General features: G+C 34.4%; 1 protein-coding gene across 2 annotated transcripts; it reads right to left on the bottom strand.

Annotated features, from left to right (window-relative positions):
- Positions 1-517: 517 nt before the first annotated feature.
- Positions 518-14,429, bottom strand: LOC21400253 (TBC1 domain family member 8B). 2 transcript variants are annotated; one of them, XM_024168955.1, is made up of 19 exons: positions 13,997-14,429; positions 13,272-13,341; positions 12,441-13,070; positions 12,170-12,355; positions 11,943-12,056; positions 11,786-11,844; positions 11,438-11,504; positions 11,259-11,310; positions 11,080-11,172; positions 10,768-10,851; positions 10,461-10,685; positions 10,261-10,325; positions 9,824-9,885; positions 8,960-9,029; positions 8,479-8,559; positions 8,270-8,371; positions 7,645-7,769; positions 7,284-7,401; positions 518-1,002 (listed from the first exon to the last, which is right to left on the bottom strand). In XM_024168955.1, exons 1-19 carry the CDS (start codon positions 14,050-14,052, stop codon positions 862-864), a joined length of 2,400 nt encoding a protein of 799 aa, XP_024024723.1. In that variant the 5' UTR covers positions 14,053-14,429; the 3' UTR covers positions 518-861. The 2 variants fall into 2 exon arrangements, with proteins under 2 accessions (XP_024024723.1, XP_010101499.2); XM_010103197.2 differs by having other exon boundaries at positions 10,261-10,685.
- Between the last annotated feature and the right edge of the window lie 3,970 nt (positions 14,430-18,399).

An 18,399-nucleotide genomic window follows, 5' to 3' on the forward strand; every position in this document is an offset into this window, starting at 1 on the left:
TTAGAAACATGAGTTGTTGGAAAACAGATCAATTCATATCTTGGCTGTTGTTTTGTATCTTTACAAAAGAGTTATAGTGTTTAACTCAAGGCAATGTGCTCTTCTATAATAAGACCACACGTTGTATGTTTAAACATCGTCATGGTATGGCCATATGAAAATGTAGAAGAAATGAATTGTTAACATTCACAAGTAGCTAAAAGAAAAAATGCTGAATAGAAAAAAAGAGACGAATACCTTTAGAGTGTGAGTCTAAATTTTACCACTTATTCTTAATTAAAGAGAAGTGTATGAATTTAGATTTTTACCTCGTAATTAATTAATAGCATTTTTACTCAAATAACTTTATTAATTAAAAGAATATTAATTAAAAATAAATGATAAAAATTCAAACCATATTCAACAATTTTCTCTTCTGGCTCTTCTGTTTGGGGTGAATAAGACGTTTATTCTGCGTCATGGATCCAACATGCTGCGTGAGATAGGAAGGGAAAACATGGAAAATGGAAACCCAAAATTGTAGAAGCCCTCATTTTAGAGGTGCCCACCAAGAACTATACGTAATATAATTAAAGAGTTGGAACTTACACATGACCATTCGCCCAAAAAAAAAAAAAAAAAATTATACATTTGCGTAAACGACATTCTCACATTTCTGGTGATCACCTTATCTCCCAAGCTATATTACTTCTGATTAATGAACAAACAAGCAATTGAATGTGTAAAATTGGTCGTCTAAAGAAGAAAAAAAAAATACATGGAAAATTGTCTCACTCCCTGGATTGGCATAGACAGTAATGCATATCTACCAAGGGAAATTGCGAGTGAATTTATACTAGCGTCACTGTAACCTGCTTTCCTCTACACCTTATCTTGCACTTGATGGCCATTTGTTTCTTTCTGCTCTGTGTTCGGATCCTGTTCCTCCTGATTTGTCAACTTTCCATCATTCGTCTCCTCGACATTGATGGGTTTCACCTCCTCGACGTTGGTGGGTTTCGCCTGTTGATCGAGAGATATAGCAGAATTGAGTACACATATCAAGCGCATAGCATCAGCTCATTAATGCTGCGAGCATTAAACGCACTAGAGCACATCTTGCTGTATGAACAGCAAGTCCGTAAAGCAACACCAACTACAGCAAAAGTATTGAACGTAAGTGACCGTAACTACGACATTTGAACGGCAGCCTTGTTAGAAAGATTGTAATATATCTCTCAATTTCGATATCACAAAAAAATATTGGCCTAAAACACATTCGGAAAAAACTGGCACGCACAAGCGCGCGCTGCAGCGCGCAGGAGCGCACGCTGCAGCGCACAAAAAACAAACCTCTCGGGTCTGTTTTGTGATGCCCGAGCGCTGTAACACAGCAGCGCACACAAAACAGACCTCTTGGGTCTGTTTTGCGATGCCCGAGCGCTGCAACGTGAATGTCATCCGCTGCAGCGCAATTTGCTACCGGAAAACGTATTTTTGTGTGTTTTAGTGATCTGAAAAGGTCTTAAACCATTGCATCCATTTGTGATATGTTTTCTCACATTTCTGAGTACTTATTAACAATAGATATAACTATTGTTATAAGTGCATCAGCATATAAAAGATAACCTTCAGTTTGGAAAGGTATCTTTATGTGAAAGGTTGTAACAGTTAAAGAGGATGTTTGCATCCATGTCTTTAATTAATGCATTCAGAAAATACAGACTTATTATTGTTCTGGAACTCAATATTTTTTACTGGATATTGTGTTCAAGGGTTTGTTGTATCTTGAGGGTAATTTGTCATTAAAACTCATTAGCAAACTTTAAAAAGTGATGGCAAATAAAACCTTAAAGGAAAGTATTCCTATACGCTTCAAACCCTCTTGTTGCTTTCTATATTCTTTTCATCCTCCCAAATCCAAATTTCTCTTACAATCTTTAAGGTTTTAATCTTACTGCAATGGAGGTTGAAAAGAACACGACGTCTTTCCTCAATCCTAATGTTCAACTTGATCGTTTTGATGGTACCAACTTCACCCGCTAGAAGGGAAAGTTGTTCTTCCTTCTCACCGTGCTTAAGATCGCCTACGTGTTTGATTCGAAATTGGAGCCACTTTCTGAACCAAAGGAGGATGATTCCGAAGAATTGAAAACCGCAAGGAAGAAGCGTGGAGATGATGAAGTCATGTGCTGGGGTCATATTCTCAACACTCTCTCCGATAGGCTCTACGATCTTTACAACTCGATGGAGTCTCCGGTGGAGATTTGGAACGCTCACGAATACAAATACAAAACTGAGAAGGAAAATACGGACAAATTTCTCATCTTGAAATTTCTTGAATTTGTCATGGTTGATACCAAGTCCGTTCTAGATCAAATACATGAATTGCAAGTCATTGTTACTAAGCTTCGTGAATTGAAAGTTGAGATTTCTGAATCATTCCAAGTGAGGGCAATTATTGCTAAATTGCCTCAAAGTTGGAATGGTTATAGAAAGAAACTCCTTCATAGGAGAGATGACAAAACTTTGGATGAATTACAAAAATACTTGAGAATCGAAGAAGAGACTAAGTCTCGTGATTCAAAGAACAAAAATATAGATTCCTCTAAAGTTAATGTTGCCGAAGTTAGTAAGTTATCAAAGAATTTCAAAGTCAATAATGACAAGAAGTTCAAAAAGCCCGGTAATGGCCAAAAATTTTTTTCTGAAAATTGTTTCTTTTGTGGAAAGAAAGGCCATCGCTAAAATGACTACAGATACAAGAAGAAAAATAAAGAAGTTAACACCAACAATGCTAATGCCGTTGAAGAGAAATCCGAAGACATTTGTGCTATGGTCTCGAAATTGCAAATTGGCATGATTACCGAAACTAACATGGCTGCATCTAAATCCTCCGATTGGTGGCTTGATTCTGGTGCCACAATCCACGTTTGTAATGACAAGACTATGTTCTTATCATACAAAGTGGAAAAAGAAAGACAAACAGTTCTCGTGGGGAATAATGATGCAGCGATGGTTGCCGGAAGAGGAGTGGTGGAGATTAACTTTACTTCCGGAAAGAAGCTTACTTTAAACAATGTTCTTCATGTTCCTGATATTAGGAAAAATATTGTATCCGCTAGTCTTATGTGTAAGAATGGGCTTAAGATTGTACTTGAGGGTAATAATTGTATTGTATCTAAGAATGAGATCTTTGTAAGAAATGGATATTCTTGTGATGGCATGTACAAACTAAGTATTAATAATAAAGATTATATGAATTCTCTTTATATTGTTGATTCTTTTGATGTTTGGCATGCACGTTTAGCACACTTAAATTTTAGATCTTTGAAATATATGTCTAAACATGGTTTGATTAATTGCAAATATATTAAAAATTATAAGTGTGAAATTTGTATACAAGTAAAGATAACTAAGAAACATTTTGCTAGAGCCGAACATAATACTCAAATATTGTATATGATTCATACCGATATTTATGAGTATAATGAAATTTTGACTAGAGGAGAAAATAGATACTTTATCACTTTTATTGATGATTGTTCTAGATACATTTATGTGTATTTACTTAGAACAAAAGATGAAATCTTTGATAAATTTAAAATTTATAAGGCTAAAATTGAGAACCAAAAAGACAAGAAGATCAAAATGATTCGAAGTGATAGAGGTGGTGAATATTTCTCAAATGAATTTGATGCTTTCTGTGAAGAGCGTAGAATTATTCACCAAAAGTCAGCCCCTTTTACTACTCAACAAAATGGATTGGCTGAAAAAAGGAATATAATTTTTACCGATATGATTAACTCTATGATTCTTAATGTTAAATTGCCTAATAATTTATGGGGAGAAGCTTTACTTACAACATGTCATGTTCACAATAGGATTACATTTATGAAAACACATGTCTCTCCATATGAAGTATGGAAAGGAAAAAAACCAAACTTAATGTATTTAAGGGTGTGAGACTGTCTAGCCTTTTATAGAATGATTGACCCGAAATCATCAAAGTTAGGAGCTAAAGGAATTAGAAGTGTTTTTGTAGGTTATGCTGAAAATTTCAATGCTTATAGATTATTGAATCTAAATTCTAATGTTATTGTGGAATCAAGAGACGTTGAATTTGTTGAGAATATGTTTAGCCTTGATTCTTCCATTGAATTAGAATCTAATGTTAATCGATCATATGTTGACATTCCCAGTACCTCCACTAATAAAAGGAAAGAGTCTATGACATTTCGTACCGAGAAGAAGTCAACGTGAAAGAAAAGAAAAGGATTTAGCACCGGATTTTATTTCATCTCAAGCTTTAACTTTTTTTGTTGAAGGAGATAGAAATGGTGTACTTAATAAAATACCATTGTTACTTAATATAGAAGAAGATCCAAAGACATTTAATGAAGCTATGTCTTCAAGGGATGCCTTCTTTTGCAGAGAGGCCGTGAATGATGAAATAAATTCGATTATCTCGAATCAAACTTGGATCTTGGTCGATCTTCCTCTGGGATCAAAACCAATAAGCAACAAATTGGTGTTTAGAAGAAAGTACAATACCGATAGGTCTATACAAACATTCAAAGCTAGATTGGTAGCTAAGGGCTTTAAACAAAAGCGTGGTATAGACTATTTCGATACATATGCTACGGTAGCTAGATTGACATCCCTAAGAGTACTATTTGCAATTGCATCAATATGCAATTTACATGTGCATCAAATTGATGTTAAGACAGCTTTTCTAAATGGTGATCTTGATGAGGAAATCTATATGGAACAACCCGAATGGTTTGTACTACTTGGAAATGAAAAGAATGTTTGCAAGTTAGTCAAATCACTTTATGGTTTAAAGCAAGCACCAAAACAATAGCATGAGAAATTTGATAATGTCATTTTATCTCATGGTTTTAAGCATAATAATGCGAATAAATGCATATACTCTAAATTTACAAATAATTTTGGTTGGATAATATGCTTATATGTTGATGATTTGCTTATCTTTATAACAAACATGCAAGGGGTAAATGATACCAAGAAATATCTAACTTCACAACTTAAGATGAAAGATCTTGGTGAGGTAGATACTATCTTAGGTGTAAGAGTGAAGAAGCATAGTGGGGGTTACTCGTTGTGTCAATCTCATTATATTGAGAAGGTGCTTCTTAAATTCAATCATTTGAAGTTTAAAGAAGCAAATACCCCATATCATATTAGTATTAAATTACTAGAGAATGCAAGCCGAGCGGTGGCACAGCTTGAATATGCTAGTGCGATTGGTAGCTTAATGTATGCTATGCATTATACAAGACCCGACATTGCATTTGCAATATGCAAAATGTCTAGGTTCACGAGTAACCCAGGTATTGAACATTAGAATGCAATTGGAAGAGTATTTGGTTATCTTAAAAGAACCATTAATTTGAGTTTATCATATAATGACTATCCGACCGTACTTAAAGGGTACTCGGATGCAAGTTGGATAACAAGTGCAAGTGATAATAAATCCACATCCGGTTGGATTTTCACAATTGTAGGAGGAGCCGTCTCTTGGGCTTCTAAGAAACAAACGTGCATAACTCACTCAACGATGGAGAGTGAGTTTATAACACTTGCCGCTACAGGCAAAGAAGCGGAATGGCTAAAAAATCTATTGTTTGATATTGAATTGTGGCCACAACCGATGCCATCCATTTCTTTGTACTGCGATAGTGAAACTACTTTGTCTAGAGCTTATAACAAAGTTTATAATGAAAAATCTAGACATATTAGCTTGAGACATGAATATGTTAAACAATTAATAACCGATGGTGTTATTAATATTATTTATGTTAGGACAAACAAGAACCTAGCGGATCATTTGACGAAAGGTCTTTCAAGAGACTTAGTCAAAGAAACATCTAGTGGAATGGGACTGAAACCTTTCTTTGAAAGAGTCACCAATGATGGTTACCCAACTATGTAATAATTGTACCGCTATTCCATAGTTAAATGGGTAAGAACAAATTATTGTTATGTGACCGGGTTAGCGCCGAACGTTAATTAGTCTCTTCCAAGATATCGGTACAAAAATACCTACGTGGTTGAGGTTGAGTTTATACTCTTAATGGAGTTCGAGTCTCATAGTAACTAGAGATATAATTCAAATCTTCACCTAAATGAACATAAGGAATGGTGTCGTTGCTAACAAGACCTTAGTTTAGTCTTGTAAATGTTCATGAATCCAAGATAGAGCACAAGGCCGGAATAGTACTAAACGATTGGAACAGTTTTTAAGTCTGTGATAACACATATGTGATATATTTCCGGTATTTACTTAAGAGACAAAGTTTAATACAAAGCACACTATTGTCTTGTAAATACTTTGAAGTTTGAAATATAGTCACTAAATGAAGGTTAAAATCGAAAGATACATTCATGTATGTATGTGTTTATCGTTGTTAATTCTGGAGAAATATTACAATCTAGTGGGTGATTGTTAGAGAGATTGTAATATATCTCTCAATTTCGATATCACAAAAAAATATTGGCCTAAAACACATTCGGAAAGAACTGGCACGCACAAGCGCGCGCTGCAGCGCGCACAAAACAGACCTCTCGGGTCTGTTTTGCGATGCCCGAGCGCTGCAGCGTGAATGTCATCCGCTGCAGCGCAATTTGCTACCGGAAAACGTGTTTTTATGTGTTTTAGTGATCTGAAAAGGACTTGAACCATTGCATCCATTTGTGATATGTTTTCTCACATATCTGAGTACTTATTAACAATAGATATAACTATTGTTATAAGTGCATCAGCATATAAAAGATAACCTTCAGTTTGGAAAGGTATCTTTATGTGAAAGGTTGTAACAGTTAAAGAATATGTTTGCATCCTTGTCTTTAATTAATGCATTCAGAAAATACAGACTTATTATTGTTCTGGAACTCAATATTTTTTGCTGGATATTGTGTTCAAGGGTTTGTTGTATCTTGGGGGTAATTTACCATTAAAACTCATTAGCAAACTTTGAGAAGTGATGGCAAATAAAACCTTAAAGGAAAATATTCTTATACGCCTCAAACCCTCTTCTTGCTTTCTATATTCTTTTCATCCTCCTAAATCCGAATTTCTCTTACAAGCCTATGGCTATTGTCCAATGTAAAGGTGCAGATGTACCGATAATTGAAATACAGGGGATACAGCTCTAGATTACCTTTCCTTTAATTTACAATTGGGCTGCAGTCTTTATCCAACAGCCCCATCTGTTACATTAACCAATTGTTGCAGCAACCAAGTAGTTACACGTATTAAGAGACTAAATGTCAAAGCTAACCTTGTTGCGGTCTCTCCAGCCAAGTCCAAATGGTCGGGATAGTAGATTAATCTTTCTCGCAGGCACTTCTTGCATTTGCTCTTGGTTGTTTTGTGCGGGTGAATCTGGACGAGAGGATCTACAAAATAACACTTTCCTTTTAATTTCACAGTCCAAGTTCATCCATGCTTTGGCACCCACCCACCTATAATCACATCTTTTTTTTTTGTTTTTTTTTTTTTTTTTTTTTTTTTTTTTTTTTTTTTTTTTTTTTTTGAAAAAAAAAAAATTACTTGAAACTCGAAGGAGAGTGAAAAAGATACTGAGAAAATTTTCTTGTTTAAGCGATACGCTTAAAACAGAATGAACCATTTCAACTGACCTTGGAGAAGGTTGGGCTTTAAGTTGTCCAGATTGGTACTGCAAAGTAGCCTCCAACATGGACTCTGCCATAACCACTCTCTTCTCCATTTCAGCTAGTGCAGCAGTGGCCTCTTCATATTTTTCCTGTATCAATATAGTTGTTGCAGCAGACATTTGGGAAAACAAACATAAAATATCAGAACATAATTAAGCTCCCAGAAGAAATCTGAAAAAATTAGGCACGGACAGTCTGAACTCTTTCTATTCGTAAGATTAGGAGAAAAAGGAAGACATGAAAAAATGAAACCACTACAAGGTGCATGAATAAGGAGAAAGAGAGAGAACGAAAAAAATGGTTGCTTATGCCAGTTTTTTGTTTTTCTTGACAGATGAATTGATGGTTAATTTTTTTTTTTCCTTGGGAGTTGAGTGTAATGGTTTATGATTCCAACTTTCACATCCAAGAGATTATTTCATACATGACCTAAGCCCCCATTTTATTCCAGGCGTCACTTCAACCATATCTTATATGGTCTCAACCAACTTGTTACAGACAGAAACTTCATGTAAGAATCAATTTATTCTCCACGAAAATTTTAAAAGGCATCTGATACAATAACTGCCTAAAAGACGGTTTAAATAACCTGAAGCACTTGAGCAGCGTATCTCTGTGCTGCTGCATCTTGCTCAGCAAATCTGCGAGCATCTTCTGTTACTCTTTGCTCTTGTTCGACCCGCATTAAGACCTGGGCAGTCAGTGAGCAAATCACAATTATCATGCCAAGGCCACACCAACTTGAGAAAGAAGGGATATAAGCTATCAGGCATGCAATCAAGGAAGAGGAAAAGAAACCTGGAGCATGACATTTTCTTGTTCCTGTTTGTCAGAAAGAGCTTGGCGAAGCTCAGAAACCTCTTGCTCCAACAGCTCAACCTGGCAATAAGACAAACTCCGAGGATGAAGTATCTTAACAAATAAGAAGTTATATATTCGAAACCCATTTTCTCTTGAAACTTCAAGAACTACACAATGACTACAAAAGAATAAATGAAGCATTTTGGAAAAAGAAAAACAACCATCGTGCATTATTAATTTGAACCCTATTGTTTTCAGTATCACTGAAGAAACTATATCCAAAGAATCAAAGAGAATCAGAATATAAAGCTTCACTTTCAACGTGAGACAGATTTTTATAGTAATAAAGCAAAATATTTTTTTTTTCCAACAAAATATTTGACAAGGGAAAAAAAACAAACGCAGTTCACCTAAATTAATATAAGGAACAACCATTGTAAGCAAATGCAAATTGTAAGCAAATGCACTTTAATCAAACCTTGGCACTCAATTGCCGTCGATTGTCCTGCTTTACCATCTCCATTAAAGCCGTCTCCAGTTCCTCAGCTCTGACAAAAATAACAAAAAGAAGAAAATAAACCAATCTATTATATCAGAAGATGATTATCTAAGTGACTTAAGGGCGAGAACACTTCATGACTCAATCTAAGCTAACCATAATTTAGGAGAATGCAAGCTTTCTTTAAAATAAATAGTGACTTTAAATGTTAGATCTCACAAAAGAGATTAGCACCAATTCAGTTTTATGGCCGGTGATATTCATAGCTACCAGACAAAATCGTGCAAAGCACCAAGCAACAGAAAAACCTTGCAAAGTGCATATTCGGAACAGTCAACATAACGTGTTAAAAAACACTTGTTCATGAAAACAAAAGGAAAACAATGGAGCAGAGAACCAAATGTAAAGACGTCTCTAGCAACACAGGAAGATCATCAAAAGACGCTTCAACTGAAAGCTTCAGTCAAGAAAGTCTTCAAATTCTTTCCCGTCAAAAAATGCTCCCTTCACATGCCAGATGCTAAAAAGACAGTAACACGGTTCAAACAGCCCAACAGTCTCAATCCACATGATTTCTAATAAATCAAAGATGAAGGCTTATTTTAGTTTCTACAAGATCCTTAACCCCTAAGTGGCATGGAATGCAGAAAACAAGATCAATTCTGTATCAAATGATCAAATGCTAATTTTATTTTATTTTTAAAAAAAAATCTCCTATCTGGGTAAGAAAGAAAAGACTATGAAGTAAAATTTGAATAAACACACTCTAGCACAACAAACCTTACACCCAACTTATTGAAGCGGATCGTCATTTTGTACCAGCATCAGAAAGAGAATATTAACCTGAGTAAAGCAGATCTTTTATCCTCAAGTAGCCTGCATAATTCAACCTTCAACCACACCACCTGCATGTTGTTCATGTATTAACTCCCAATGTACACTTTGACTCATGTCCAATCTAAATAATCATCTAAATTTACATGTGAAACAACTGAATGACAAATCCAGGTCATCGTTTCAATGTGACTTGAGGTACAGAAATAAAAAGAAAAATGGCATGGTGGTAATGATTCATATTTCACATCATGCCCTAAAGGTTAAATGGTAAGATCTAATGGATAATCTTCATCAAGATAATTTGCAAATAGAACACAGGAGTAATAGCTCTTCTTCATTATCTAGCTCTTACCCTAGATTCCTTGGCAGAGAAAAAATGCATTATTTTCCTATGTTTTTTAAACAAGAAATTATAATAGAAAAATTAAAAACATATAAACAACCTGCTCTTGAAGATCTGGAAGAGAATCTATCTCCCCATCCCCCGTCAAGCTAATAAGAATCTCATCTGCATTAGAGGACCCAGACTCAGAACGAGATAAATTGCCATTTGTTTGTGTATCAACCAATCTCTCTCCTTTCTTTGTTTCAATCATAATTGACTTAGGATCTTGCTTAAAACTATAGAGTTTAGATGCAAGACCCTGAGAATCCTTCCATGCCCTAAGTCCCTTTGATCTTTCTTCAATTGCCGCTAACACAGCTGGCCGATGTTTATTTCTCAACCCTTGCAACCTAGTTTCATTTACATTTTGGTAGCCCATGCAAGCTGTCAATACGAGTTGGCTGCTATCAAATGTTGAGCCAGCCAGTGATTGTAACAAAGTGACTGCATCTCCAGCATCTTTTGTTGTAACCAATGCAGGACCTACAAGTAACCAAGCTATTTTAAATTTCAAGACAAAAATGTTGAATTTACTAAAAGAAAACACAACATCGTTCCAAATTACCATATAATTCCATCAAAGCAAGAGCTGTTTTGAATAACATGACACGGTTTCCTTCGAAAAGAAGCACGTCCCATACTCGAAGAACTGAAGCGAATAGAAAGCCATCAAAATTCTAGTAAGCTTTGATGAAGAAACTACATGCCAACTATGAGCATGCAAAAATAGTGCATAGCCAACTATCAGGGACATGCATTCACACACAAAAACAAAAAACAAAAAACAAAAACAAAAACAAAAAAAATCATCTATCAGGAACATGCAGAAAATTCTAAGATGCATTCTCAATTTCTAAAGATACATATAAAACCTGACCACTTTCCCATGGAAGCATGTTCATGAAAATGGAAAGAAACCATGGTCCTGTGACCCATGCCACCTGCACTCCCAGGTAATCTAGATGGTTGACTGCAATTGATGGTTAATTTGACATTTAGTAACTTTGCAACACGTATCAAACAGTGAACTTGGAAAAAGTATCAAGATACACAAACCCAGTTTAGGAAATCTCTCGCGCACTAACTCCTCAAAAACAAGTTGATCTACCTGACAAAATGCAAGAATTCAACAGAATATACCATCAATTTCTAAATGTATCATATTGACACCAGAAGAAAAAATAAAAATAAAAGTAAGAAACACCAAATAGTTATAATTTGGTAGCAAACATTACCTGTGATTCTATCATTTCCTCTGAGTAATAGCCATCAAAATAATCATCGAGAATGCCCATCAAGGTCCTGATTATAGCCAATTAAGTTCTTATTTGAAAAGTAAAATGCGAAACATGCTACTTATTTTGTCATGCATTATACCAGGAAACTAAAAAAAGAAACTGAAAGCAATCTATCATATAAAAATATGACATGTCCATCATATTAAAGGCGCTCTGCTTTTGTAAAATGGGCAGCAAACACAAAATTCAATATTGAGTATAAGGGACAGATCAGGAAAGTGAACAAAGGGTTTCTCAAACAAGTTTATGAACTTACCAGCTTATCAAAAAAGCTTATGAACTTACCAAAAAGCATTCTCTTCAGGCATGAGAAGGAGCAACAATCCAGCAAAGAAATTCATGGCCTAGATATAGTTTGAATTCAACAACTTCAACGTTCGAGACAAAAAATTTGAGAGTATCGTCGTACACTGGAACAAACAACACATTTGAAACCAAGTACCTGACAGTACCCAACAGAAGGATTATGCCGTGCATAGGCAGTAAGTAGACGCCTCAAAGCATTTCTACCATCCTCATCCAAAGCTGGATGACCTGGGAATGTTCGAGGCAAATCCTGCACTTAGAAACAGCAACTATAAGTTCAGAAACTTGAGCTTATAGAATTTAGAAAACGCAGGTGGCAATCATACAGAACACAGAAATTTACAAAACCAAATAATGAATAACCTTCTCAATTTGCCCTTTCCATTTTTCAGGTACACATGTGGCATCTGGAGCTGAGCCCCTAGTTTTGCTCTCTGATTCCGAGACTCCTTGTTCCACTTTGTTGCCAGAATTGGTTTCTGAAGTTAAAAGATCCTGGTAATATTTCTCCACACGCCGTGCTCTTACACCCACAAAGGCTTGCCAAAGCTGAAAATTTGGTAATAAGTACAGATGTTATTCATCAATAATGCACTTAATGGTATAAAAGACAGCTCAAAGATGTGATACACACCTCTCCCCTAAGAGCCATTGGCACTCCCCCTCGAACAAGAACCTCTAATTCTTCTTTCCAAGGAAATAAAGATTCCGTAGGTATCCCATCAGAAGCACCACCCACAGCAGAACTCGCACTGTCACTTGAAGCAACATCCTGAATTGGATCCGACCTTTCTACATCATAAAACTCATCCTCGGAATCCTCTTCAGATGCTCCCTTCAGAGACCTAGCCTCCTCAATAGAAGAAAGAGGCTTCCCTGTTCCCAAGTCCTGCTCATCTTTTGACAAGTTGCTTTTCTTCTTTACACGGATACTCATCATGTTCTCAATGGCATGAAGAGACGGTCTAATCTCAGTCCATATTTGGATCCTATGAAGTTTTTTCTCCTTGGTACTAGGTTGAGTGGGCTCATCCTCTTTATTGGAGACATTTTCAGTTGAATCATTGGAACCAGGTTCCTCACCACTAAAATCGTCATCAGCAACACCTTTCTCCAAACTAGCATCTACTTCTTGCCCTGAAGCTTCAACATGCAAGGACTTGTTATTTTCTACTTCAGATTCTCCATTGACAGGCAACTGAGTAGACTCTGCTGGGCGCTCTAGGAAAGAATTCCACCTATCTGATCTCTCTTCTTCTTCTTCCTGAGAACGTAAAAGCAGAAGTCACAATAATCAAACGTTAAAAATCTCATCATGTTCAAACAGTCAAAAAGTAAAAACAATCATAGAACACTCTTATCTTTCCTTCTTCTTTTTTTCTTTTTTTCCCTTGTTCACAGCTTTATTTCAGCAAACTATACTTGTCAAAAAATAAAAAGTAAAAGACCATAAGTAGAACAAAACCTTGTAAATGTTGGCATATTCTCTGTATCTCTGGACGTGCTGAGGTCTCACAGCAAAGCCATAGGCATCCCTGTCCAGCACCAATTTCCCATTAATTTCTCACCTACCAATCCATACTAGCCCAGAACAAGTTCAAAATCACAGTCAAACTCGAACAACCCGCATACAATCCCCGCCACAAAATAATCTAATTCAAGCTTGAATCAAACGAAATCCCGCTCAAATTACGTACAATCGGCTTCCAGGGATCACCAACTCAGGCTTGACGAAAACATACTCTGCACAAAAACTCACTTCTACATCCCAAAACACTCGGCATTGCGTCGGCACAGTCTCAATCTACTATAAACCAGACCCACATTCCACCCTAACTTTCTAAAACAGAATCAATCAACTAAAAAACACTCAAATCCTAGCAACTTCACAACAATTCAAAGCGAGATCACGATGAAAACCGGAAATTCTCATCACGAGCAGACCGGACCAATTGAGCCGCTCGGAATCAATTTCCACCAAAATCAAAACCTAAACACAATGAAGCGGCACCAAATCCACGCGATCCGTACAATTCAAGAAAAAAAACAAAATTCCTTCCGAGAAAAACGCAACAGAAAGAAACTCGGCAGATCAAACAGATACAAAAAGAGATGAATCCTAAAACCCTAGGAAATGTGACATGACGAATAATTTAGAGAGAGAGAGAGAGAAAGAGAGTAGAAGCGTACCTCTTGTGATCGAAGGCGACGAGAGGATTGAGCGTGGCTTTGGTGGCGGACCTCATTCGGATCGGGATTTGTGGAGGAAACTGCGAGGATTCAGTGAAGATCTCGGCCCTTTATTTTCTGCAACTGAATCGAGCTTGTGATAGAGATAGAAAGAGAAAGGAGAGAGAGAGAGAGAGACAAAAAGGAGAATTTTGCCGAGAAAGTGGTCAGATATAGTAGTAGTAACTTTAAGTACTACTTACTTGTGTGTGTTGAGATTGAGGGGGGAGAGAGAGAGAGAGAGAGAGAGAGAGAGAGAGGAGAGAGAGAGAGATCAGCGTTTGCGCTAGACCATATGCACCATTTTCTTAAGACGGACTCCTTTAGAGCAAAGAAAACTGTTTCTGATGAATCTCATATTTATCTTTCCTCTCCCAGGATCAGAATGATACTATTAGGATTATTTCTCTTCATTTGTTTCTTTTGTCTTTTTAGAATTTTTCTTTTTCTAAAGAATCCTAAGTATGAACTAGACTCATTCGTGTCATTATTTAAATTATAATTTATTATTTAATATAATATTTTTAAATTCAGAGTTATGATTTATGATTTTAATTTTTAAAATTTAAATTATTTACAAAAAAAATACTATAAAAAATTAAAAATATAATTTAAAATTAAAAATAAACTCTTAAAATAAACATTTTAAAAAATATTTGCTTATGGATGGGACATATATTTTTAATTGCTTAATTGAATTCTAATTAAATTTTATTAAATTATTATATTTTTTTAATTTGATATAATTTACATTAGTTTTCCTACAAAAAAATTTACGTTACTTGTTTTAAAAATTATAGATTTTTAATCAAAAAAGTCAGCTTCAAAATTCAGCTTTTTTTATATGTTTATTAGTATTATTGTTAGATAGTCCCTAATTTATCCCATTGTCGTGGATCTAGCCAGTTTGACGTGCAAAACCCACTTTTCACATTGCCGTCCTTTCTTTTTCTTTTTTTTTTTCTTTTTCCTTTTTTTGATTTTCACAGTAATCATCATTGTTAATTTGCTGAAATTACTAAAAGGGTTTGTATTTAGAAATTAGGAACGCAGTAAAACGGCTAATTAGTTTTATAATAACTGGTAAAATTCTCAATGTTGTACCTAATAATTCCACGCTCAAATGGAAAATATGTTAAATTACCTCCCTCCAATTTTCACTCCCTCTGAGTTTGTTTTTTCTCTTGAGGAAGGCAACAAAATATTAGGTTAAATTTTTAACAGTTGAATCTGCTTACTTTTAAACTTTTACGTGTTTTTATACATATGGTAATGGATAAAAAACTTGACCTATTGATAGTACCGACAATATGGGTCACGACATGACAACCCGACTCAAAAATGACACGAATTTAGGGTTGAGAAAAAGAAGTTCATATCAAAATTTGGTTGACTTGAAATTGACACGAAAAATACGGGTTAATTTCAGGTTGGATCCGCATAACTCAAACACGATACGAAACTCGTAAAAAATTAAAAAATACATTATATTTTTCATTACATATTTTAAATTTTATTATGAACTTGTGATATCATAATAGATATATTCAAAATCTTATACTATTATTTGCTTAATTTTGATGGATTTTATTATATTTTAGTGTATTATGAATTTTAAGTTATTTTTAATATGTAAAAAATAAATAAAAGTATATAATTTTCATGTCACGGGTCATTTTCTTGTCGTGTCATGTCAGCCCGTAAAGTTATCGTGTCGTGTTCTTATTTCGGTTTTTAAAAAATTTCATGTCACAGATCGTGTGTGAGTTGACTATAAATTTAAAAAAAAAATAATCAAAATACAACGCAAACACGACATATAATATAAATTACCACTCTTATCTAATAGTATATTAACGTACTATCTCAATTAATTATTAATTAAGGATGGAAAGGACTCAATCTGACGATTATCGTGAGCAACGGTGCGCGCATGAAATGAACGAGGCATTTTAGGGACAGATGGGCCGACAGATTATGATTTGTAGCATATGCATGAAGATAGAAAAGAACGTGTTATTTTATTTTATTTGGTGATGGGCTGATGGCTAATTTGACCGTATCCTCCGTGTTTATTATAATGTGTCATGAAGGCCTAGTTCTTAGACATTTCTCCGTAACTTACCTTACCATACTCATTCCCACACATTAACAGATGTAAGTAACTAAAGAGTGAAAAATACATAAATAAATAAAGAATAAGAATAAGAAGAATGGGCATCCATGTGTTATAAACAAATATTTTATTTTATTCAGGCAAAAATACCATTTTTTACTACAACTTGTTATAATGAGTTTAGGTGTCAAAATAGTGCATAGTGCGAATGATGGTTTTTGTAGTCATATTTTACGTTATTGTAATGTGGTTGTCCACACATTAGTTAAGTTATCTTTTTTTTTAAGAGAAGATAGTATTAGTTAGAAGAATTTCCTGATGTATTGTTTCTATTATAAGTGCCAATATGGCTGTTTTTTCTTAATGCAATCCATTTTCCCATAAAAAAAAAAAAAAAAAAAAAAAGTATCAAAGGATTGTATTGCTGTCTCTACTATGCCTATTAAAAAGTTTCTTAATTATTTGAAGTGAAAAAAAGGGACATTAAGGATAAATAATAGGAATACATGATATATATATATATATATAAGTGTCGCCTTCTTTTTAAGGTCTTTGTGATCAATCTCTCTACGACTTTGTGCATTATATTTATGTTTGTTTTATTAAAAAAAAAATTAGATTTTCAGTTATTGTTTTCACAAACAACTAGATAAGGAGGATGGACAACGTGTAAAGATCATCGTGAAGGATAACCTTAGATGGTCAGTGCTTTCTTATTTAGGTATTGGTTTAAGGAAGGAGAAAAGTCATGATCCCTTATTTTTGATCAACTGTTAGTTAAAATAACTTTCTAACTATTTTAGTTAGAGTTTAGTTAAAATTTAAAGAGTTCTCTCGGAGATCCTCTTTAGCTTTGTTTTATTTCAATTGTTTTTGGTAAATGTCTTTCCATTAAAAAAAAATTCTATGGTCATTGAATTGTAAGGTTTACATGGATCATATTCTAATCCTACGGTTACAAGTTCTATGTACTAGAAACTGTACCGTGACAAATATTAAAGTTGTTTTTTTATGTGAATATTAAAATGCCTTTTTTCTTTAATTCGAAATCTAATAATGTATTAGCAAATACATGGTACTCAAAAATGTTTAATGTAATAAGTAGTCTATTCTAATTAGATTATGAAAACAATTGTCGTCCAATAATGTGTAGGGAGTACAAAACGTATTTATACATTTGAGTCATTTCATGGGGCCTAAAAGGCGTTGTCGGCAGAAAAATAGTAACTGAGATTTTGTAATTAATCGAAAATGCGAAAAAAAAGGCTACAGAAGCATAGGTTACAATCAGTGAGAATCACCAACTGGCTTGAGCAATAATAAGGAGAAGAATTGGTAGAATAATGGAGACCACAATATCACATCCCTAAAATATCTTTTCATAGTTTGGGACCCCCGTGACAAATAAAGGAAATGCATTAAACTCTTTTTTTTTTTCCTGTCAAAATTCGTATATTTATTCATTTGATAGTTTTCAAATTCAGGATGATATTTCACCGTTTAGTAATCAACACCACATTTTTTTAATTATGATATAGGATTTCACACATACTATTATAGATCAATCTTTAATTGATTAAAAAAGATAGATAATAATCATCATTGGTGATAAATGCGTACAACATTCATATGCAAGAATGTTAGTTTGATACTTTTCAAATTCATCGACAATATGTACCATTTCATCACTGCATTTTTTTCAAATTATAGTATAAGATTTCATACAATCTTATAGATCAGTCTCTAATTGATTACAAAAAACAAGTAGTAATAATCACTATTGGTGATAAATAGTATTTTTCCTTCAAAGTACACCGTTGATATGCGCTCATGTTAGTGAAATTTTCTATCTCTATTTTGAGATTTGGCGTTTGGTTCATGAATTCAAACCATGTGATTAGAATTATTTTCGATTTACGTGTATTTTTTGTGAGAAAAAATACTGTAGCGAACCACGAACCATGATTTAAATCAGGGAACGAATCTAGGTACCATAATGTTGCTTTAATTTTTCATTTTGTGCGACTGTATTAGGATAACCCAATATTACTTGTTGCTTAGATCTGCTTCGTGTATATATATATATATATATCTTGAAAAATAAAAAGTAAAATGAACCAAACACAAAAAAGAAAGTAATAAATTCCTTTTGCAACAATCTAGCCGATGTTTCGTCTTTTGTTCACATAAAGCCCTGTAGGTCATTGCAAATTGCCTTTTTCTTCTTTATCTTGTAAACTCAGTACCT

The sequence above is a fragment of the Morus notabilis genome, unplaced genomic scaffold (assembly GCF_000414095.1).
Source record: "Morus notabilis unplaced genomic scaffold, ASM41409v2 Scaffold365, whole genome shotgun sequence".
NCBI classification, from domain to species: domain Eukaryota; kingdom Viridiplantae; phylum Streptophyta; class Magnoliopsida; order Rosales; family Moraceae; genus Morus; species Morus notabilis.

Coding starts and splice junctions, on each gene's coding strand:
- LOC21400253 (XM_010103197.2), bottom strand. CDS start 14,052: ATGAGGTCCGCCACCAAAGCCACGCTCAATCCTCTCGTCGCCTTCGAT. Junction 9,886..10,260: donor TTCCAGATCTTCAAGAGCAG/GTTGTTTATATG, acceptor AACAACATGCAG/GTGGTGTGGTTGAAGGTTGA. Junction 9,030..9,823: donor AAAAGATCTGCTTTACTCAG/GTTAATATTCTC, acceptor TATTTTTGTCAG/AGCTGAGGAACTGGAGACGG.